This window comes from Seriola dumerili, unplaced genomic scaffold, assembly GCF_002260705.1.
Source record: "Seriola dumerili isolate Sdu_G_001 unplaced genomic scaffold, Sdu_1.0 BDQW01000088.1, whole genome shotgun sequence".
Taxonomy (NCBI): Eukaryota; Metazoa; Chordata; class Actinopteri; order Carangiformes; family Carangidae; genus Seriola; species Seriola dumerili.
The window spans coordinates 4,395,059-4,420,704 of record NW_019174343.1 but is presented as its reverse complement, the minus strand read 5'-3'; the positions used below and the strand labels follow the sequence as shown (position 1 = coordinate 4,420,704).

Genomic DNA, 25,646 nt, shown 5'->3' with positions numbered 1-25,646 from the left:
ATGAACAAGATGAAGAACTTTAAGAGGCGTTTCTCTTTATCTGTTCCTCGCACTGAGACCATTGAGGAGAATGAGTTCACCGAGCAGATCAACCAGCTCAACATCCAGCACACTCAAGGTAAGAACTTCCCTCACTTTAATATCGCTCAGCTTTATGTGGCACTTGTTTTTAAATTTAAAGAGTAAAGTTCTTCCTAGATTTTCACTGAAGGTTTTAAATGAGACGGTGCAGAATTTTTAAAGAAATCCAATTTTACTCTGAATGACAACATTTATGAGCATGCAATGCCAATGTTTTCAAAATACAAATATTCCTATAAAATTTGTGCATCGCTGCTACCATTGTTAAGGTTAAAACTGCACTAAGCAATATTTTTGTATTAGCAATGGATCAGGAAAATACGTGCAATGTGAACGAATGACTCACAGAGCCGAAACCCACAGTGAATTATCACCCGACCCCGCAGTTCCCCTCAGCTTTAAGGAGCGTCTTTGCCTCTTCCAGATAATTGTTTCGGTTTAATGATCCACAACTCTCTACTGTTTTGCTTCACACATAAGCTGTGTCTCAATTCGGGGGGGGGGGGCGCATCGGAGGATGCAGTCTACACGCCGTTAACCACGAAAGCTGAACTGAAATGAGGCCCTGCGAAGCCCACAGAGGATTTTCGCTTCATGTCACCAGCTGTGTCAGCTAAAAAGCTCTAAAAAGCCCATTGTACACAACCTGCTCAGCACCAAACAGCAGACACGCAGTTAACAAGTAGCTAGTGAAGAAAGGGGAGTATTTAGCTTTTATAGAGCCAGATGTTTCCCTCAAGAGTTGGTAGAGAAGAAAAACAGAGTTAAAAGAGAGAGGATATTGGACTTACATTTTCGAGTGTGACCAGAAACACAACTCTAACTGAATGCTACTGTTGCTCCGTAACTGCTGTGTGTGTGTGTGTGTGTGTGTGTGTGTGTGTGTGTGTGTGTGTGTGTAAATGAGCAGCAAAACTGAAAACTTACAACTTACGACTTACATTTACATTTACTCATTCAGCAAATGCTTCTGTCCAAAGCAACTTACAAGTGAGGGACAGTAGTGCAGTAGGACACCTTGGTTTAAGTACTGAATACTACATCTGTTTAGTGCAAGGAGATCAGGTGAAGAGGTGCAGTGAAAGTGTTGATTAGGGATGTTAGGTTGATAGAGGTGCGAAGAGAGGAGGTGCTCTTGGTAGAGATGAGTCTTCAAGGGATTCTTGAAGACAGAGAGGGACGCCTCTGCTCTGATAGTGTTTGGACCAGAGCAGTCTGGACTGAGACTGTCTTGTGTGCAGGGATGGCAATGCCAGACGACATTCCTTGGAGGAACGCCGTGGCCGAGAAGAAGCATAAGGCTGCACGATTGAGTTCAAGTAGATGGTGCAGACCCAGAGGTCTCTCTGAAGGCAGCATTAGTGACTTGAATTTGATTCGGGCAGCCATGGGTAGCCAGTGAAGGTCGATGAGAAGTGTGCTCACAACAAATGGGCAAAAACCCCAGAGGTTTAAAGGGACATTTGGGGTTATTTGACATGGCGTTGTGTGAGGTAGCCATGCATAAGTTGGTATGTTACCTGCAGTAGATACAGATCAGCACGCAGCAGGAGAGGCAGCAGGGAACATGGTACACTAGCAGAACTACGTGTCGCTGTGCAATGTGCCACACTTAAAAGACACCCATTGCGGGGCGTCGAGTGGTGCAGTGAGTTGAGCAGGCGCCCCGTATGTAGAGGCCACAGTCCTCGCTGCAGTCGGCCCCGGTTCAAATCCCGCGTCCGACGGCCCTTTACTGCATTTCATTCCACCTCTCTCTGCCTCCCCATTTCCTGTCTCTCTCTACTGTGCTATCCAATAAAAAGGCATGAAAATTTTTTTTTAAAAAAAGCCCAAAAGACACCCACTGAAACAATCCAATATTCATGTTGAATATTTTTAGCACGTTATCTTCCTGTCAAAACACTACTTTGATCTTTGATCACTACTTTGGTACTGCATTTGTTTTGTAGGAAAGATAAAGCGCTGAAAATATTCTACAGAGTGTCTTCAGCGGCTGAAAAAACATTTTATAACCAATAAAGCAACGGTTAATTGAGCACATTCAAACTCCTGAACCTTGAGCTCTTCCACTTCCTTGTGTCTTTAGGTCTCTGTGCAAATGAATAGCTTGTGTCTAATAATAGAGCACAAACTGCAATCTCATTCTGGGTTTTAATACCAAATACAAAAGCCTCCCTTTCTTCCATGTCTGTAAGGAACCCCTCACAGATTAACTAGGGCTTTTCCGGCTACGGCTGGTACCACCACCAGCGCCTAGTCACAGGGGATCAGCAGGCTTCAAAGGGAAATGAGGGTTATATGGTTGGATAAATAGGGGAAGATAAGGCAAAGGAAGTGAGTACATTCAGAATGAGTTATTCAAGTGTTTCTGCCTCATTACCTAGACTGCAGATGATATGAGCACATGATGTTTTCATCCTACACCTTGCTTGTCAGGTTATTTGCTTCAAGCTGAGAAACAAAGTGTAGATTTGTTGCTTTATATTTGGATACCATTAAAAAAAAAACAACATGCATTATCAGTAGAAGGAGGGAATCAGATCATGTGGGAAGCAAGGTCACCCGAGGTGAGCAGAAATTGCTGCCAAGTCAAGTGCACAAGTAATACAATGTAAGCATGATGTACTGTAATCAAGTGGTTTCATCGTCGTCTTACCACTCGAGGCGAGTAATCAAAATCAGGCAACTAAAGCCTCCTGTGTGGACAGTGAGTGCAGTTAAGTGAGGCATTTACGCAGCTGCCTGACGGAGAGAAGCAGCTGGGTATGTGGTTTAACCCCCCCAGAGTGCATCTGCCCGCATCCCTGTCTGTCTGCTCCTGAAGGTCAGGACAGAGGTAACCAGACAGACAGAGATGAGAGAGAAGACATGATGACGTTTGGCTCATGCCAGCACACGTCTGATGTTAACGCTCCTCTCGAAGCGTTTCCCGCTCCTCTCTCTTTTCTATCTTGTTCCCGTCCTTCCTCCTATGTGAGGCTGAAGCTGTCACACTCTCACAGAATTATACACAGCGCTGCTTAGATGTAAAACACCATCTGACATTTTTGCAAAGATTTAATCATCACACGGATATTTCCTGAATGGTGCATGTGTGTTTTATCAAAGGACCCAGTGGATAAGTCAGTGTGGTGTATGTTAAAGGAACGTTGTGACAGTTTGGGGAATATGCTAAATTGCTCTCTTGCAAATGGTTATATAAGACTGATACCACTGGCATGTGTCGGGGCAACCCTGTCTCCTTGAAATGATGTTTATGTGCAACTAAACTGCAACAGCAAATCACTGACTGGATCATATTCAGTCAAAATTTGAAAATACAGCCACTGTCCTGCAGCTACAGTTAGCATAAGGCTAAACTATTAGCAGCATTCAACATACCCACTCATCACCTGCTCTCATGGTAAATCTACCTACACAACCAACCACTGCAACACATTTAGATATTAGAGGAAAATGAAGTCAGCAGCCTGTTACCTGTCTAGGAGAAGTTCAGCAGGTTCTCTCCATCTCTGAAACACGTCACTGATATTGGCACGTGTCCATCAGAAGGGACATTAACGTCGACCACAATGAACTTGATATCTGTATCTGTATATCTAGAAATCATGTCTCTCTTGCTAAAGGCTCTAGCTTCATATTTAATGTACAGACATGAGAATGGTATCTTCTCATCCTACTATATAGGCGCTCCTATAGAAATGATAAAGGAGAGATACTGTGGGATCTCTCCTTTACTATCTCTATATATGTATTAGGCTGTCGGTCAGTGGTCAGTGGTGGAATCCAATTAGTATGATTGTTTTCCGGTGGATTGTATGTAGCTTGATATGTCAGGTATTTCATTTACTTGATTAACCAAAAATAGACCTTCCTTCCTAGGCCTATTGCCCGGCTTTAATGATAACCATAATTGTGTATACTGTATATCCATAACTGTCTATACAAATCGTATTAAATGTACTGTACAGCTCATTCTCCTGAGCTTATGTCCGTCAGTCTTATCTGGTAATTGGATTCTCTGATATTGTTCAAAACAAGAGTAGCTGGATCAAACTGACAAACAAAGAGAAAATCAATCACTCTCACCTCACTTGAACTCATTAGAACGTGCAAACAAGCACATACGATGTAGAACACAATATATACACAAGCTTTCTTTACCGTTAGTCTAGTGAACTGTTATACATTTATCTAGATTCATATGACCAGAGGAATACTCTCAGAGCTTTCAGAAGTAATAATGCACACGCGTGTGTTGTATGTGTACGTGTGTGTGTTAGCATCGGTGTCCTAAGGGGTATCCATGACTTACTGCCTGACTAACCACTAATAGCTCTCATTGTGCAGAATCCCCCTGTTCACTTTCCATATATTAGTCCATTTGGAGCTGTTTTGTTGAGCTCCCATGCGAACGTGCTAATGTGATGTTGAGAGTAATCACATAATCCACGGTGACACGTCAGCGCTCAGATGAGAGATCCGTCTGAAACCAACTTGAAAACCAACTGTCTCTGCTGAAGATCTGCTGCAAGAAATTAATCCTGATTATAGGAATAACAAATAAATTAGCTTGAAAAGTCAGTTGATTTGAATCAGTTCTGTGTTGGTTGCACATCAGATTTCTTTAAGTTATTAAACCCCTTAGCACACACACACACACACACACACACACACAATACACACACAAAAAGCCTTTATTACTTATTACTTATCTTGGTAATGTTGACTGGCTCTTGTCCAAGACAAACTGCTGTTTGCTTTTACAGGAATAGCATTATTAGCAACTGTTCCCATCAACCTTCCTCATCTGACTTGAGACTTTTAGCTTTGCCTCAATTAACCCTACTCTTTGCTCTTTGCTGCCATTAATTCATGTTTTTGGCAGGTGTGTTAGCAAATACACTGTTATTTACATCTCTAGCCAACGTAATGTTACCTGGTGAATGTGCACAGTTCATTAGGTACACCATGATTAAACTAATGCAGTCTAATACAGTTGGTGGTGATTATAACTTTAAGTCTGTGTTGAAACTGCTTCAGAAAGGTGCTGATTCACCTCCTTGATCATTTTGGAGGCTGCAGTTTGTGGTGGTGTTTAGTTGTATTGTCTTACACGAACAAACATTCTATTATTTTGTCCACACTGTTTAAATGAATGAGGTGAGGCTAAATAACAGAATCACCTCTCTCTATAATGTAATACAGTTCAACAGCACCTAAATTAACTAATTATCATCCGATTGAATCAACACCTCTCTCAAACACTTTCAACAAAAACCTTGTCTTCATGAAGGAGGGTTTATTGCAGAACTGTTGTATTAGACTGTCTGAGACTGAGTGTATGTCTAATATTCTCTCTCTTTTGGTCTCCAGAGGCTTTGTATCTGCTAAATGTTCAATTTCACTAGCTAGTCGCTAACTTTGTCTCTACTGCTGTTTAGTGCTGGATAGGTGTATAGTGAGTTAATCAGACCTTTCTGCTGCTGCTGGAAAACAATGCTGATGAGAGCTGTGAGAGGGAACCAGAGGAGTAGTTTGTGGCCTGCCGTAAAACCAAAACTTTGAAGTGAAAGACGACGGGGGAACCGCAGAATTCACACATAGTAATTTGACCCTCTGTTGATTCAAAAATATTGATTGGTGCACTGTTAAATTGACTCATCAATCCAACCAATCATTGCACTACTCTTCTTCCCTGCCTGAAAGTATTGGTGTAACCATTAGCAGAAATCTGTACAGCACCACTATATCAGAAACTCCTCAGTGTATCTTTAAATATAAAGGTTTTCTACTCAATTCTACTCATTTTATACTAATTTAACCAAGCTTGAGAACCACACCTTTAGATAGATACAAATCCATCTTTCAAATATCCATCATCAAATATTATCATGCTAATATGCTAAACTAAGATGGTAAACATTATACCTGCTAAATATCAGTATGCTAACATTGTCATTATGAGCATATATCATAGTGATGTATTTAGCTCAAACTCCACAAAGCTACAGGGTGTACAGTGGTAGGTAAGTACAGCCACACCGAGCAGCTAGCGCAGCTGTAGACTCTTGGTCTTGTTTAGTATTCACAGCATTTTTCATCAAGGTTTATGGCACTGAAGACTTCTGTAAAGTGTTTGTAAAATGTGGTTCTGTCCTCAAGCAAGGCACCTAACCTTTAGCTGCTTAATGACTGTAGTGAACAGCTTTGTAGATTTAAATGCGAGTAACACAGTGAAAATAAAACTGATCTTAAACTTAGCCTAGATGTTAATTCTGCCATTATTTATGAAAGCTCGTTGTCCAACAGATTTCCATGGTTATTTCCTGCAGCCTCTTCCTCCCTCTTGCTGTAATTACAATTTCAGATGGAAATGCTACAAAAACATCATGTGGCGCAGCATATTGGATTGTCCTTTTCCTAACAAGATCTCTAGCAGGCAGCCATCCATATCTCACAGCAATCAGGCACAGTGTCACAGTGTGCGTGCGTGAGCGTGTGCTCATGTCCCTGTCGCCTTTGCTGACCCTAATTAGCATCGGGAGATCAAAGGAGCGTTATATCTGTGATATTCAAATGACCAGCAAACAGGGTGTCATTTCATCCCCCCCAGCTCATTTAGCCTGTCAATCAATCTCACACAAAGTGGCCTGTCAGACGCTTCTCTCTGTAGCGCTGTTAAAAAAACGCCTTGTTAAACCCATCCAAGCATTTTCAAATGTTCAGGCCCAGCACACCGAAGAGTCACCTTGGCCTCGATCTGTCTGCTTTATTTTTTCACTGTAATTGATACACCTGCAGTTTCTTATATGAGGGTAATATTATGTATTATATTATATTATATGTGTATATTTGTTTAATTGGTGCTACATTTCCTGTGGTATGAGAGAGACCATAAGCCAAGAAGTAAATATTAATTTGTGTGTGTGTGTGTGTGTGTGTGTGTGTGTGTTTGTGTGTGTGTGTGTGTTGAGGGGGAGGCTTTAAAGAGACATATGAGACTTCCTCCTTAACACCAGGGCCTGCTTCCCTTGTTAGCCATTGTCCCCATGGAAACAACAAGTTAAAGGGCTTCATGCTTCAGCCCAGGAGGGGCTTACAATACACACACATACACGCACACACACACACACACACACACACACGCCTGGAGGCTGCCCATAAAATGGAGATACATGTCCACTTCACGCTCCATGCTCACCGTACCGGTGAGGCAGCCAACACTTGCCATTGAAACTGGGAGATCAAACTGCAGCTGAAATCTCACAGCCGGTAGCACTCAAAAGACGCCGACCGTATGATGAGGATCAAAGTCCATTCTTCCCACTACAGTGGCTGGAAGCTGTCACATTATGATGATGGTGTGCTCACAGTATAATTGTGTAACACGTTCGCTTCAGCAGCGTTCATTATTATCTCCTCTGCGGTCTTGATGAGCCTCACCTCTGAAAACAAGAAGCTAGGAGTCAACTTTGTAGTTACATGATGCCTCTCTTTGTTCTGTGGAGATATATCAGTACAGTAGTTGAATGATGAGTAAATGTTTTTATTTATTTTTGTATGGCCTTTCATTCACTAACAGAGAGAAACAGTCAAGGAGAGGTTTGCACTAGAGGCTTTGCCAGGACATCTGATTTATGTATTCATTACCAACAATCAGCATTAGAAACCCAGGAAAACTTTGGTAGCTTTAATGAGTAGTTAGTTTTTTTAGAAAGGGTTAGGAATACAGTTACACAGGTTGTCTACAAGTTTATTTTTAGTAAAATCTCAAATCAAATTCATATCAAATTCATCCACATTAATCCACATCTAGCTAATCACACACACATTTGACAAAGTAAGGCATTAATAACTTGTTTGTGAACACTTGCTTCTTTACAACCCAGCTGACACGGAGTAAAATAATCATCCATTTGAAGTTGTGTGTTTGGCAGTCTTACATGTTCCAATATTCACTTTCCTTTAAGGTCTGTTTTGGTCTTCCCCAGCTCCAGAGAAAAATGTTTGGCTCTTTAGCTTCTAAATTATCCCCTTTGTCCATCAGCTAGTTGCTAACTTTGTCTGCTGTTTGGCATACAGTGAGTTTATCAGACCTTTTCTTCTGAGAATACAAAGCAAATAAGTCTTTTTGAATGCTGTAGTGTGAAAGGGGAGAGCAATAAGAGAAGATGTATACCACTCACACAGACTTGTGTCTGTATGAAGCTGGTCCCAGCATCTGCTTAGTTTAACTTGGCATTAAGACTGGAAATGGAGAAACAGCTAGCCTGGCTCTCTACAAAGGTAATAAAATCCACCTACCAGCATCAACACCTTATATCTTGTTTGTTTAATAGAAAAAGTGTAAAAACTGACAATTCGCCATGTTACAGAGGGGTTATTTGCTGGACTACCTCTTGGCACCAGCTGAGTAGTCACCTTCTGTGTAAAGATTAAATGAACAAGATATAAGGTATTGATCAGTGAGCTTTAGAAGTGCTAGTGGGCACCTTTGTGCATTGACAGACTACCTGTTTCCCTGTTTCCACTCATTATACCAAGCTAAGCTAATTGGCTATTGGCTGTATTCATATTAAACTGACTGATATTGATCTTCTTCACAGAAAAGGGTGCATTCAAAATCTTTAACTTCCAAATTTAAGATGTGTTATGTATTTATGTTAAACTATGAGGATTTTTTTTTAAATTCTCAAATACCAAAAATCCAAGTATCAGTTGGGTTTTAGTGTGTATGGATGTATCTGTGACAGTAGGTTTTGTGTATGTGTGTCATGAAGGCTTATATGCATTGTGTACCTATACATGTAGATTTACTTTAGTACTTCCATAGCTGACCCTTTTATTCAGAGCGACTTTCAGTGTGTCACATCAAGATGGATGTCATGTAGAAACCTCAGCTACTTCTCACATTAGTGAGAAGTCTCTGTAATAAAAACCTAAATAAATGAGTGGAGAAACGCAACAAAAGCAGATGCTTCCATATGGAACACAAGAATGAAAAAAACATAAAAGTGGAAGTGTAAAGAGAAATAAATCAAGGAATGAAAAATGCTTTTACCTATTGCTTTTGCTTTTAGGTAGGTAAAAGCAAAGGTAATAGGGGAAAAGCATTTTTAATTCTTTTTTTTTATTTCTCTTTATATTTCCACTTTCATAGTTTTGCACTTACTGATTTATTATTTTATTTACTTTTACAGATTTATTCTTTTTTCTGGCACTCCTCCTTACACAAGGAGTCACTCAACAGTCAAATGACTATAATAATGATATAGATCATTTGCTATGGTCTTCACAGAAACCAGATTTTAACTCAGCTGAAATTTGTTCATCCCTCTGTAGAAATTCAGCTTTGGACACCAGTGAGAATAGTAGCTGTTCTGGAAACTAGTGGTGGCCCAGCACCATTGGTTTTGTCCTTTGTCACCCATCTGTACATCTGCAATTGTTGACCGAATATGTCTTTTCTACGGCAGGCCTGACTCCAGACAGACTGGGTCCTCCATCTCATGATGCCAGTCCGGTGAGCCCTGAACCAACCACACCAGGAGCTCAGTCTCCATCCCACCTCCACTACCACAGCAAGGCCCAGCACAGACGTTTCTCCATGGAGGTAAGTAGTACGGTCTCAGAAAGCAGCTGTAGGAGGACACAGGTTAATATGACAGATGAGGGGTTAACAGGCAAAGTGTTCACTTCACAAACTGCCGAGCTTTTCCTTCACAGTAATTTACGTGCCGCAGATTATGCACTTACAGGAAACTGTCCAAGTTCACGCACGTATTAAAAGCCTTAAAAGTCGGTCTGACATATATATCAGCAGTGGCACAAGTAGTTTGTTCTTCTGTTAAAACTCTTCCCCAGGAGTCATTTCTTCATTTCCACCTCTGCCAGCTCAATGAGATGAGTCACCTTCAAGGCTTTTAACCCTCCTCCCCGCAGCACCAGACTTTTTTATCGGAAATGTGAGAGAGTTCACAGTTCCACCTTTTCAGAAAAAGTCCCTGCGGAGCTTGTGTGATTCATTCCAAATCTTTCTAATATTCCACACAATTCGTTCCAGACAGGCAAGTGAAGCTATGCCAGAGAGAAAAGAGCACTCATGAAGGACTTGGTGCTGTGAAGACAAAAATAATGGCGCGACAGTGAGAGGACTGTGAGCTTAGACCGTCTGGAAAACCTTCAATACACAATGTGTGTACCTCTTTCTGAAAAAATGGTTTACTAGTTGTAAATAATTGTTGTACGGCTGATTAATTCTTTATAGATCATTAAGTCATTCATAATAATTTCATGGTTGCCATGTTGTGAAGAATCCATTTAACTGTTGTATAATATCTCTTTAGCTAGCTTTGTAGCTCATTCATCAAGGCAACCTTTGCAAAGGACAGTTCAGCCAACAAAAAAAAATGTATTAACACCTTATTAACATTTACAAGCTTATTATAGTGGGAGGGCCCCTCGTTAATTAATGACTTGTTATTAGTTAAAGGACCTGCACAATCATGGTACATCCACATTGGTTATTTCATTGGCCTTGTCTCAGGTCTATGCTGATGTGAATTCTCAGCATAGCTCCTCTCACCTTCAACCTTAGCAGATGTCCAATCATTCAAAATAACTTAAAACACCAGTGGGGGTGTGCAGGGCCTTTAGTGCTACACACCTGCTAGCTTATCAATTGAGAAACTCATAAGCCTTCTATCTACTCACTCTCTGATAAGCCATCACATTTGCAGTCATAGTAAGTCATTAACAATTTTGAGCAAATTGATCAGGAAATGCAATCAGTTAATTTTCATTTACTAGCTACTACTTTATTAATCATCAGTGGGAGCATCAATGTTTTGTATTCAACATGCAGAAATACAAAATGAGACATTGTAGTTAGCTCAGTGTTAGACGTTAGTGACTGCACACACTCCTGGTCCTGTACTGTAGTTGCTGTCTTCACACACCTTCCTGCCTGTCTTCAATGTATATATAGCTAGCTGTCAAGCTAAGAGGATACAATATATAATATATATATATAGTATAATTGGGAATAGTAGCATGTTCAATTGACCAATCAGCAGCCTGACAGAAGCATGAATAAGCTCTGAATTTGCATAGCTAATAACAACCAATCACTACTTCACATTGTTCGTCCATGAAACTCCTCCTTTACTTTGGCTCTAAATTATTTCCCCCCTAAAATGCAGAGTTTAGAAGAGTAAGTTTATTCCAGCATCTGGAACCTGTCACTGAAGTTCCACAGTCTAAACAGCCTTTATAAAAGACTTTTTGAAATGATCAGATTTAGATTCTCATTGATGGATATTGATAGCTTGAAAAATAGCTAATAACAATGCTAGGTAGAGTCTATTTTTTTTTTATATATTATTATATATTGTATATGTAAAATGTTGCATTAACACTGGCCTCACACATTTGCCTTAGCTAAGATAGCTAGCTAGCTAAAAAGACACAACATACAAATAACAGGTTGTTGGATGTCATTTCTGCTTCCTTCAGCAGAACTCAGCTGTTTCCCCAGTGTTTGTGCTGAGCCAACATTACACTAAACATATCCTAGACCTCTTTTCAAAACCTGGAAAGTTTAATGGTTTATAATTAATTTTAAAAGCCTTAATGAATCATTTATTCATGCTATATGCGGAGTAGCTGCCACTCCAAGCACTTTTGTCCTCTTTGTGGCCTTAACACAACATCTAGACAGGCCATGTGGTGAAAGCATCTTAGTAATGACACACTTAAAGTCATTAAGTATGCCTAATTAAAATGTGGTGCCATGTACAGACGTGAATGTTACACTCGCCATAATAATAATAATAATAATAGTACTTGTCAATAACGGTAACTGACCTGAAATAAGGGCATAGCAGTTTAATATGGTGCAAAAGGAGCAGATGACCTGATTGAAGGCTGCTGGTGTCTAGTTATAGTACATACGTTTCATAGAGCCAGAAATAAGGTCACTGGTTAAGAGAAACAGTTTTCAAGTTAATTTCTGCACATAGATTCTTTTAAAGTGTGCAAGTCACTTAAGTATCTATAAAATAGTGGAGAGTCCGCAAACTTGGTAACTAGTTTAATATAAATAATATAATATCAATAGGTGTGATTGCCAGTTAGGCTAAAGCAACAATGATGTTAACAATGTTTGTATCGAAAATGTATAGTCTCAAAAGATTTCTAACCTCTGCATCCAGAACAGACAGGTACACAGGCAGTAGTACTGTATGTATATAAACCCTGCTGTATGTTGACTTGATGCAGGATGTCAGTAAGCGCATGTCCCTGCCCATGGACATCCGCCTGCCTCCAGAGTTCCTCAAGAAGCTGCAGCTGGAGAGTGAAAACTCACCGCTCTGCAAACCTCTCAGTCGCATGTCTCGACGTGCTTCACTGGTTAGTGCGCTCTCTCTCTGTCACTACACATTGCACTGTATCTATTTATTTATGACATATTACAAACTCGTATTGACGTGATTTAGTAACCACTTCATCTAACACTTTATAGGCTTATAAATAAACCTCATATGAATCTAATTTTAGCAATTGTATTGGCTTGTTTATTTTTTATTTCTGAAGCAGTGAACGTCTCTGTTCATGTTACAGAGCATATTTCCTCTCTGCAAAAGACTAGTTCTCTTATCTTGCCTTCTTGTTATGATTATTTAGTTCTTTGTGTGTCAGTATTATAATGAGTCCCTTATTTTCTTAATTTTCTTATGATATTTTCCCCAGTTTTCTGTTAAGAGACCATTAAGAGGATTTGTGTTTAATTAACTTATAAAAACATTAACTAATGTCTGCAAATGTGACCTTTTCCCAGGTGTAATCAAAGGAGGGAGTCATAACAGATTAGTTTGTCTTTTTCTTTTTCCCTCTAGTCTGATATAGGCTTTGGGAAACTGGAGACGTATGTGAAACTCGGCAAACTGGGTGAGGTACGTCCCTACCAATTAGTCACAAATTCACCTTTTAACATTTATCAGATGGTCAATGAAGACAGCTGACACATGGTTCAGTGAGGGATTAATGCTCCACTTCTACACCCACACTGCTGCAGCCACTGAGCAATATAAAATATAAAATAAACCATCTCCAAGGTGTATTCTGTAAACCACGCTGACCACGAGGTGTCTGCGAGACTTCATTATACTTATCAGGCTGCATATGAGTCAAACCACTCGGGGGAGACGACGTCTGTCAAAATGAGTACGGTAGCTCTGTTGATATGCCTAAACAAGACAAACTACACTATGCGTGCGTCTGGTTTCTTGCATTAGTTCTGCGTGGCTGGCGCAGCTTAACAAGAATAAAATCAGTGTTAAATCTACATTCACACCATGTGCTTAGATGCGTTGCTCTCCGTAGGATCACAATGCTCGGACGTGCATTGGATGAAGAGGCCATTAAGATCGCACGACACGGATGATGCACTTAAATCCCAAACCATTTATTTGAGAACGGTTATTGCCTTAAGGAGTGGGGAATGATTAGTGACAGAAGCTGTCTGCATTAGTCTCAGTCACAAGGCTTAGCAGCAGATAGCAGTGGAAAACATTTTGTCTCTTTACTGCCTGTGGTTAATATACAGTTATTATAACACCTACTACATACTGTGCAAAGCCAGTATATATTTATTTATTTATTTATGTGAATGATAATCATGAGTGAGAAAGATGAGCTGTGATAGTCATTAATCAAAACCCCAATAATCAGATCCTGAAGAAACAAATATGCATTGAATTAAAGGTTTAAATCAGAGCCGGTTTAAAGATGCTTGCATTACATAACGTTTTGATGCGATTTGAGGTTCAAGCTTCTGGCCTCATTTAGTCAGGTGGAATTTATTATTTGTTAATCTTTTTGTTTACGTGCTACAGTATAGAAAATGAAAGTAAATAGGCAGTGAACAGATTCCAATCAAAGTAACTTCATTATTCTCCTCCTAATAATAAATTTGTGTGTGTGTGTGTGTGTGTGTGTGTGTGTGTGTGTGTGTGTGTGTGTGTGTGTGTGTGTGTGTGTGTGTGTGTGTAGGGGACGTACGCGACAGTGTTCAAAGGGCGAAGCAAGCTAACAGAGAACCTGGTGGCGTTGAAGGAGATTCGACTGGAGCACGAGGAGGGAGCGCCATGCACTGCTATCAGAGAGGGTACACACACAGCAGCAAACATACACACACACACACACACACACACACTCACACACACACACACACACACACACACACACACACACACACACAGCAAACACTCAAACACTCTGATGTTCAGTCAAGGTTGAGGGCAATGTGTGCTGCCCTCAGTAAATAATGATTCTATTTTTAGATGAACTAATTTAAAGAAGTAATTGACTACAGCACATTTTAATCTTCCTCTTTCATTTAACTGAACACTCCTTTACGTGTGGGCTGTTGCTGTGTGACTTAGCATCTAAACTGGGCGTGTGAGGGGGTTCCCTCACATGGGTCAATCAAAGGGAAACAACATAATAAGACTCAGAAACTGGTTTGAACTTTCATTTTACAAATTGCTGAGGAAAGAATATAGAAATGTTTTAATGTACATAACAACATACAGTGTCATCATGTCATAGAACATTTTGCCACCACAGCAATAACTATGTCTCCTTACAATGTCCTGCAGTATGGATAACAAGTCAAACTTACATAGTTTGGCCTACATTAAAATTACAGGCAGAACTGGTCAGACAGTTGGTCATTTCAAAGCCTCAGGTGACAGTTTACTGACAAATTGACTTCATGTCCACCTTGCATGTACATGTAATGGACATGTGTTGGTGCATTAGTTCATACATAGTTGTTATGAAATGACCTCTTCACTTTTTCAGATAATTCTCCTTCGAGCATCAAAGATAGACTGAGACAGATGTGACACCTTCTAAAAATACAATGAATGAATGATCTTGTGCTTTTCTTCTGTCCTTAAAGGAAAATGATGTTATTTTCAAACTGACCTATTTCCCACAGCTGTGGCTATTTTGACTCTGGTGATTGTGCAAACTTTCCACTTGCCACCTCTGTTGAAGAACTGAAGGTGCACAAGCTTCCTACAGCTTTCCAGATAAACAGGATTTTTACATGAATCATTTCAAACATTTGTCTCTGAGACAATCGGGAGCCACCTGGAAATGGCCATTATGGCTAAATTCATAATTGACATGCTGGATAACTTGCTGGCTTTCTTATCACACGGAGAGCTGACTGTTTGGTTCATCTGGCTTTCGGTCTTTAGTCTTTTCGTCCAGTCAATTTTGGGGAAGTGAAACAGAGTCTTCAGGACGCTGATGTTGATCAAAAATAATTAGTGAGCATTGCTTGCACACAGATCACAAATAGCGCCATTTCATTCACAAGTTGCACATACATTAGCAAGTCCTGCAGCCCTCGTGTGTCCTTCCATGAGTCGAAAGTTTAGTGTTTCTTTTGATTAGTTAAATATATAAAAACTAACTTTAGAGGGAGTTATCTCTCGTAGAAAGTCGCAGCTTGCATGTTTGGCAAAAGCCGCAAATTCTTTAAAGGAGCTATAAGTTTTGCTTTCGCTACATAGTTAAGATTAGCATTAGCAGCTGTTTAGTTACCAGTCTTGGCAAGAGCTTCAGCCATTGTTGCATTTACAAGACAAGAAGTTATAATACGCCCTCTGAGCAGCGCTACTTCTTCAGGATAGACTGGGCGCTACAGAGACTCAGTTGGAATTACATTGGAAAGTGACGAGACAGGCCGACCAGTCCCAAGCTAGCTGGTTAGCATGCTAACTTCAGTAGAAGAAAAGCAGTGATACAAAAAGAAGCAAAACAATAGGACAGCTGATGGCGAGTATAGGAATGAAGTTTGATGCTGAACTTGCAATGTTTCTTTTATACTGGTAAGTCACTAGCTGTTAATGCTAACGTTGGCTATGTAACAATAGAAAGACGTACAAATAGCTCCTTTAAACCTCAGTTAATCCAGATCTGCATTTGGGTTATGTTAAACCTCAGATACGATGTCCTCTATAGTGGAGTTTAGGTGATTTCTTCAGGACACAGCAGCTGGGTTTATTGACCACATGATCCACATGATTTTGTTCCAGACTACACAAGTTTATCCTAAACCTTAAATAATAGCTAAGCTGCTGTTAGAGCAGCAGGCGTTAGAAGATTGTTTTGTGGTAGTTTCTATTGGACTGGTTTCTACTGCTGGAGAGAATTGTGCAACTTTCGTCTACTTCCTTTGTCCACACAGTATCTCTACTGAAGAACCTGAAGCACGCCAACATCGTCACGCTGCACGACATCATCCACACCGACCGCTGCCTCACACTGGTGTTTGAGTATCTTGTGAGTACACTGCAGTAACCAGGCGTTCTGAAGGTGTCGGCCTCAAATACAAAAGTGCAATATGGATAGATCTGACAGTGAATACTGTAGCTTTTGTCTTCCAGGATAGTGACCTTAAACAGTATTTGGACAACTGCGGGAATCTCATGAGCATGCACAACGTCAAGGTGAGCCACACACAAGGAAGTGAGTCAACAGCAGCTGCATCAAATGTCAGTGACGCAACCAACCACATACCAAAGACAGACAGGGACAAGTATTGGATAGATAGATAGATAGATAGATAGATAGATAGATAGATAGATAGATAGATAGATAGATAGATAGACAATGTTATTTTATGCTATTACATTTAAAATGGCAATCTTGAAGATTTCAGTCTTTGCTGATTTGGCGACACCTGTAGATACTAGTGGTGTAATACAACAGGTCAAAGAATTCTGGCGACAGCAATACAAACAATTGTTGTTGTAATAAAGAAGTCATGCAATGTTTAACCTTTGTCTATCATTCTGTGGGCAGCCGTGGTCTGACTTTATGCTGCACACAGCATGAGACTGCGAACAGCAGTGCACAGTGAAAGGATTTGATTACCTCGCTGAGAAGTTGGGGGTGTGCAGTTCTTCATCTAACAACTCACTGTGACTGCTACTCCTTCTGTTACTCTGTTATAAAAGCCAACTCGTGTTTTGCCCGTTAAATGCTTTTACTGTGAAGATGCAGCAGTAGGAAATGTTCAGTTTGTATTAGCAGCAACTTAACCTTTTCCAGGAACATCAGTGGGTTATAGGCTCAATCACAAGTCAGTGTCAAGTCAGTGGAATAGATGACTCACATTTAATTTATTTAAATGAAAATCTATGAGATTGCCACTTTAAGATTGCCCACGTTACAGGGCTAAGCAGCTGAAATACTAATGCAGAAGGTCTTTTGACATCACTTACTGAAGCCCTGAAAGTTGAAAATGACAAAAACTTATTTAATGTTAAAAATATACAAAATATTGTAAATAAACAGCAATATATTCCAGTATGACTGTTTTTTCTTTTTTTTGGTTCACATTGTTTGGTTCATTTTCCAACAGATCTTCATGTTCCAGCTGCTGCGTGGTCTGTCCTACTGCCACAAGAGGAAAATCCTCCACAGAGACCTAAAGCCTCAGAACCTGCTCATCAACGATAAGGGCGAGCTTAAACTAGCTGACTTTGGTAGGAAAACAGCACACACTCTCTCTCTCTCTCTCTCTCTCTCTATATATATATATATATATATATATATATATATAATGCAAATGTGGTTGTAGAAACTTGTTTCGTGCCACAATCGCTTTCTAGTTATATTTTACTGCCACTCTGAGATCTTCTCTCTTGATTACTTTAGCACCTTTACTTCCTGTATCCTAGCAACTGTGCGCCGCTCTCACTCTGAGTTTTTTCAGTTTTGTGCTGGAAGATAAACCCACCAAAATTCCTTGACTGTTTCAATTTAACTAAACGCAGCAAATGAGCCGATAGAGGGACTATTCCAACATTTTTCTTTGGTGACACTGATCTGTAGTGAACTCTATGCCAACACAGTGTGTAAAGGTCAAGGCTAAGATGCTATGATGTGTGTCTGCACTGATACACTTGATATTTAATGCAAATAATGTTTTATATTACACCTGTACTGACACATAATACTTGTCATTTCAAGGGAATCTTGGTGCAAAGATAGTGAGAGTGAAAAAATATTTGCACAATTCTGCCGTTCTGCTGTTACTAAGGTTTCGCAACCTTAAACCCTGTGTTGTTCAGGTCTGGCCAGGGCCAAGTCCGTCCCCACTAAAACCTACTCCAATGAGGTGGTAACTCTGTGGTACAGGCCCCCTGACGTACTGCTGGGCTCTACAGAATACTCCACTCCCATCGACATGTGGTGAGTAGCACATGGATATTTGATCACAGTGCACTGATCCCCAGTGCCACAATGAACATCTGCTCACATTGGTGCACATACTGCACTGCGACGACTCAGTATGTCCTGTGACTGAGCATCTCAAAAGTGAGAGCTGAGGCCTTGAAACCCTGAATGGAGATAATAAGATATTATACAACATGAAGCTCGTTCTGTAGGTTTAAATGGGATGCAACAGTTACTGTACGTATTGTGTAGATTTTCATATTTGTGTTGAGCAAGCCTCACTCTCTGGAACTAATTCAAGCTCATCTGAATGTAAGGCTGAGGATTTCAAAGAATTGTGTGCCTGGTTCACTTAAAATACGTAGAATATATAAGACACCATATAGGTCAGGGTCCTCCATCGCCATGTTTGTCGTCCTTAGCAACGTATAAGGTGGGAAAAACAACATTAGGTGGGTGCAAAGTGACATAGGAAAGGAAGAAACCTTCCTTGGTCAAAGCAAATCCCCTGAGGCCCTGGTGTTTGTATAGAAATCTTCTCAACTGTCATTCCTCATTCATCCACCAGATGCCCTCAGATTTTCCCTCCTGTCCCCGTTACCTGGCACATCCACGCCCACCCACACACCTGTTCTCAGTTTCCCAGTTATCCAGCTAGTATTTAAATGTACCTGTTTTACCTGCCCCCCCCCCCCCCAGATCATAGTTTATTCTCATTCCTCTACCTCTCTGCCCGTCTGTGTGTTTCCCTGTAAGTCTTCATCATCATGTCATTAGGGTCTCCTCACTGCATCTGCCTGCTGTGTTTGGGTCCTCCCTGCCTGTGATCCGCACATCAAATGTGATGTAGTTTTCTCCCATCTCATTAGTCTGACAGCCATCTGATAAGTTTGTGTTTTTTCAAAATTCTTCCAGAAACAAATTCTATGAGCTGCTCAGTAACTTTTGCTTATCATTACTTCAGTTTGATGTTTTAGTTTCACTGATCAGACCAATGTGCAGCCTGACATTAGAGGGGTGTTTTCACATTGATCTGCTGAAGGAGGAAAGTTTCTCTGTGCCGAGTTTAACATGTGAAACTACCATTATTATTTACAAGTTTAAATATTTACATCTGCATCTTTTAAAACAGTCATGGTAACCTCCTGAATCCATCTCTGTAGTTTTCCTCTTATTTACCTCAGTCCTCCTCGCCTCTGGTTGGTTAGTTTAGCGAGGTGTGGCTTGGAGACAGGAAGTTGTGTTTTTGTGAAACGGGTGAAGTGCGGAGGGAAGTAAAACTGCTGCTTGAAAAGTTAATCTCGTCTTATCAAGAGTGATCCAAACTGCCACATATCGAACGATCTTGTTACACATCTAACCTAATACATATAATCCATGCACCGTTATTGTCCAATGCTTTTAACTTCAGAAGTGTCCCAGCCAGGGTCATCTCTTCTTCAGTCCCCTGGTCGTCTGTGCTACTTGCAGCGCATTTCTGTATTTGATTGTGTTGTAAGTATTTGAAGCGCATGTGTTGGCAAATTAATGAAGATGTTTTCTGAATTTGCTTTTGTTTTGTCTGTTTCTCCAAGTTACAGTGCGTTGAGCTCTCAGGGCCACCATACATATGCAGTGTGGAAACTTACAGCGCACATACACTGCGAATGGACTTTTCAGTGAAGTCGGAGACATCTTGTGTTCAACAGTAAAACATTTGAAAGAAAAGATATTTGCATATTCATAGAGTCTGGATTTTTCAATGAGCGATTGGCAGCAGATGTAATTTTAAGAAAAGTTTGACCAGTTAATTTAACTTTTAGTGGAATAAAGCAGATCAGACTCAAAGCATAGTCATTTTATATGTCTTAAAACATGTTTGGGGGATCTTTAAGGACTGTCTTATGTAGTGTATCAGTCTTTGATCACAGGTAATTGTGGCCATTTGTATAAAGTCTGTTTTGTCAGCAAACATCACAATAAGCTACAACAACTTTAACTGCGATTATCTCATTTTTCTCAAGGTTGAGCTACACAATGTGATTTTGATATGATACTGAATATGGAATCACAAATATTGATAGCCACACCAATACCTATATTTTCTTATTTAAGCAGCTAATAGACTCATGTAGAAGAGAGCAGTGTATCACTGTTATGAGGTGAATTTGTCATCGGGTACTTGTGAATACATTTTCATTAAGTTGCCAAACATCAGTACTTAATTTTTACTTTTGTCTGTTAATGACATTTGTGTTAAAATGCAGGACAGTTTTAATGGTAAATACATTCATGTTGTGTGAATTCTGTGATCGCTGCACACAACAGCAGCAGAGAAGCAAAAACCAGATGCAATAAACAAACCTGATGTGCCCAGAACCTCATCTGATGTGAGGGGGATCAGTTTGCTTTGGCATTGATCCCAATGACGCTAGTATCAAAACTCAAAATGAGATTTATAGGTATTAGCGCTGATACTTTAAGTATTGATCCGCCCACCCCTAATATTTACACACACACAGGCGGTGCCATGTAGCCTCAGCCTGGATCTGAACAGAGCAACAGGGCGACCCAAAGCACACAGGGTTCTCAACACTCGTCCCAGCCCTGGTACTGAATGATGCTGTTACTTGGTGAATTAAATAGATATCTAACAGCTTGAGGATAGTCCAGGATTTCCAGGAATCGTGCATATCTATTAAAATCACCCAAGTTGTTAGCAGAGAGGTGAGTCACTAGTCACACAATGAAGCGTAATCTCCATTCGCTGTCCTCGTGTGTTTCTGCTCAATAGCAGTTTGCCATGGTGAGAAAACCGTGGCTGTCTAGCAACACGACAGCCTTTTATGAGTTCACCTAGCTACGTATCCTCTCATCAGACCACACGGCACCTCCTCAACACGCCACCCTGGGCGGAACAAAAGACTGCAGTGTGACCACTCACACCATACGTGTTTGCACTTATTATCGGCAACACTTTGAAGCGTGGTGTGCTTGTTGAACGGGGCCTCATGTACAGTTTCAACATGTAGGACTTCATCTCCCCCCTCTTCTTCCAGGGGCGTGGGCTGTATCCTGTATGAGATGGCAACAGGTCGTCCCATGTTTCCTGGTGCCACTGTGAAGGAGGAGCTACATCTCATTTACAGGCTCATGGGTAAAGGAGCAACAAAATATAACAATATCTTACAGGCCACACTTAAAAGTGATGTATGATGTCAGAATAAGCATTGTAAGTCCTGGGAGAATAGATGACCATGTATTTCCTTTGTTCTTTGTCTGTCAGGCACTCCAACGGAAGAGACTTGGTCTGGTATCAGCAGTAATGAGGAGTTTGGGTCCTACCTCTTCCCTCAATACAAACCTCAAGCTCTCATCAACCATGTGCCCAGGTATCGCTAACAAATCTCACTGTCTGTTCAGCTGAGGGGGGAGAGAAGGAAAAACTCAAGATTGAGAGTCTGCAGCCGTGCTAGCTGCTCTGTTAGGCCTAACTTGGACACAACTAAATGCTAATGTTGGAATGCTAACATGCTCACAGTGACAATACTAACATGCTGATGTATAAGGTATGTTTACCATGTTCACCACCTTAGTTTGGCATGTTGGCCAGTTGTGGAAGTACTCTACATATACATAAATACACTGCACTGCAAATTCAAAATACTACTTGAGTAAAGGTACAAAAATATTAGCATTGAAATATACTACAGGTAAAAAGTAAAAGGGCTCATTTTGAGCTACTTTATACTGCCCTTAGTTTGTCTGTGTGAACGTGGTGGGATCACCACAGAAATAGAGATAATAATATATATAATAATAATCCATATATTAATGAGCAGGGCTTTTGCTTGTTAAAGTATGACATACGACCTTAGTTTACCATCAAACAGACTGCTGAAGTGAAGTTCTATATTTGTCCCAAACATGAGCTCAGGTCCAAAAATAGAAACTCTAATTCTGGAGATTAATGTCAACAGAACTAAAGAGATTATTATTGTACCAAGCAGGTTTTTATAAGAGCTAGCTAGTTGAAATTGTTGACCAAGTCTGGGCTGCCAGACAGCTTCATTGTCTTAGGTTACTCAACAGTTTTCATGTTAGTCAACAATCTTAGAAGCAACTTACAAAACTCAAACACTGTCAGGACAAGATAGATATAGATAGAGATATAATAAATTATAACAGTTCCCATCCTTCATTAACACAACTGAAGACTGGACTCTGAGAGGTGTTTTGTCTTTTAAGAAGTGTTCTATAATAACTGCGGTCAGTATTTAAATATTGCATTTTTATTTATATTAGTGTGTTGTGTTTTATACTTTGTTGTTTTTTGTCACAATATTTGTTGTAGGATAGCATTCCTCAGATTATTTTGTTATATTATCAGTATCAGAGTTATTCTCCCCTGGAGAGTCACAGTACAAGCTGAAGTTTTTCCTTTGTGTCCATCAGGTTGGACACAGAGGGGATTGAACTGCTGTCTGCTCTGCTGCTGGTATGAGACAAAAGCTCAATCACCTTCACACACATGGATTTGAGACAGACCTTATCATTTATTTCACAGTCAGTCTGACTAATCAGCTGCTTTTTGTATTATGATTGCAGTACGACACCAGGAGCAGAATCTCATCTGAAGGCGCTCTACGACACCCCTACTTCCTGAGTCTGGGGGATAACATACACAATTTGGCAGACAGTAAGACACACACACACACGCACGCATACACGCACACACACACACACTAACACACACACCACACACTGTACACACACTATAAAAACCTCTCAAGTGTTTTTGAGGTCCACAGTTCTTGGCAGCTCCGACTGTGAAAAGCAGACTGCACTTCTCCTGTATATGTGTTAATTTTCCATCCCAGCAGTGGCCTTTTCTAAAAAAAAACACACTTGAATCCTGTGCTTTTTGGTCATTTTACACAATTTCTCAGTTCAGAAAAGGACAGAACACGCTGTTTAGAAGCTGTGGGGTTTTACCGAATTAAACTGCTGACCAAAGTGACGCAAATTTAGCCCCTATTCTTTTTCTATGGGATGTAAGCAATGTGGCTCATCATTCAAGATGATATGGGACTGATCAAACGTGAAGTGGTGCTTGGCACAAAGTCAGTTCAATTGTTGGAGAATGTTTTTGGTTGATGATAACGTTTGCAAAAGGTCGCTAGCTTGTGTCACACCCACCACGACGATGTTGCATGGGTTTGTCTGCTTCCGGAGGGTCTTCTCTATAAGATGTTACTGTCTGTGGTCAGGTGATTTCTGATGTAATCGCCAAAGTTTCCAGATCTAGTTCCAGCACCTGAACTGATGTGCACAAATATAAATGACAATCCGTAAAGCAAAGAGCAGAATCTGTCGCTGCACTGTGTAGTGTAAGTTTGCAACGCAGCAGTTAAATTTCGAATACTCTGGCTTGGTATCAGGCCAAAATATGTTCTGTTTGATCTTGTATTTTTGAAAGCAGATGTATATTAACACAGCACAAGTAAGCAACTGATTGTGTTCCACAGCTGCTTTACCTGCATTCAGTTGCTTTTCTTGCATAATGTACAGTTTAATAATCTTTACCCTGCAAACGACTGTTTACTCTTTTGAACATTTAACCTTGTGTGATAATGTTAGAAAAGTGTGAACAGCAACAAAAGGTTTGCCGACTTATAGCAGAATTTCAAAGTAACATCTACACATTACAGCATAAACATAGTTACAGTGGAACTATACATTTTTGTTTTCAACAACACATTAGTAATCACATTTGTGCATTTGTCTTAAAGTTTGCATGTCAGGTTGGAACCTCTGGGTTGTATGATAATGGGGGTTGTTTTAAGCGCATGTCTCGTTTCCAATTAGAGGCAACACACAAAGACTTGTGTCTGTGCTCGTCTGTCCTCTCTCGTCTCTTTGTTTCAGCTGCCTCAGTGTTTTCCCTCAGAGAGGTGCAGCTCCAGAAGGACCCGGGCCACCGCAGCTCCGTGTTCCAGCCTTTGGGTAAAGTAACTGACACACAGAACATGACATGACTTCACCACAAACTTTGGTCAAGTCATTGGTCGCCACTCATTTCTTCACAGTTATAAGAGTCCTGCACATGGACTTTGTTCCGCACATTATGTGTATACAGCTTTCAAACTGCTAATGAGAAGAGATTTCTTTTTCCTTAGTTTCTCATAGAGTTTAGTTTTGTCTACATGTAAGAATGACAAAAGTTTCAAAGCAAGCATGAGTCTCTAATGATAGCTATGGGAACAGCATTACTCCTGACCACAACAATCTGAAATTCTAAAGTGTCAGCAGAGGTACTTTGCTAATTGGCTAAACTCTGCAAGAAGCCAGCGCAGAGTTTGTTTACTCGGACACAAATAAAATACCACAGACAGGAGTCTCACAGGAACGGGAAGACTGTGAAAATAAACAAGGAGTTGTTTACATATTCAATTCTCACTCTAATAAGCTCTTCATACACTTAATAAATCTCCCTATGGCTTTATTTTCACCTGTGTAGGCTCATTTAAAGCAATACTTTGAATATTTAGCAAGTAGCATCAAACTGATATCGGTAACATGAGGAAAGAATTGCTGCTTGTTAACAATGAATTATCACCATTTTAGAGGAAGTGATATCTCGCTTTGTCTCTCTCTCTCTCAGGTCGAGGGAAGAACCGGAGACAAAGCATCTTCTAGAGGTCGCACAGGGGAGGAACAGAGACACACACACACACACACACACACACACTCACACACATAGAAAAGAGGAGCTGCCTTTCCGGACCACAGCACAAAGGCTAACACAGCTCAGCACATTCACAAGCATGCTGCACCTACACACACACACACACTCATGTGCACTCACTCATACCCATGGCAGCTGACCGTGGAGACACACAGGGTTTGTGGAAATAAAGGTGTACTGCACTTTGTCTGAGCTGAGACACACTCTCCCTACGCACACGCACACACACACACACACACACACACACACACACACATATTTGCACACATTTGCACAATCAGCAATGGCAAAGCTGCCATTACTCAGTTGCACCAGAGACACCAGAGATTTAAGTATCCTGCTGACACACACATACATTTTAACCCAAGAACAAAAAATTGGGCCACTCAATAAAACTGCTTGACATAGTACCACCATGTATCACTTCTATTCAGAGCTCAGCCAGAGCTCTGGCCATCTAAGGTAGCTACCACATCTGGAACCATCAGACAGGTGCAGGTGTGCAGAAGTATTGCCTGACACAAACACCACAGAGACAAACAAAGAGGACGGTTGTGGTGTGAACGGAGGT

General features: G+C 40.5%; 1 protein-coding gene across 1 annotated transcript; it reads left to right on the top strand.

Annotated features, from left to right (window-relative positions):
* On the top strand, positions 1–25,646 carry cdk18 (cyclin dependent kinase 18). The gene is made up of 15 exons (XM_022745242.1): positions 1–118; positions 9,564–9,700; positions 12,367–12,498; positions 12,984–13,040; positions 14,140–14,254; positions 16,352–16,446; positions 16,551–16,613; positions 17,531–17,654; positions 18,243–18,363; positions 21,387–21,484; positions 21,614–21,719; positions 22,783–22,825; positions 22,936–23,026; positions 24,256–24,333; positions 24,992–25,646. Exons 1-15 carry the CDS (start codon positions 1–3, stop codon positions 25,024–25,026), a joined length of 1,413 nt encoding a protein of 470 aa, XP_022600963.1. The 3' UTR covers positions 25,027–25,646.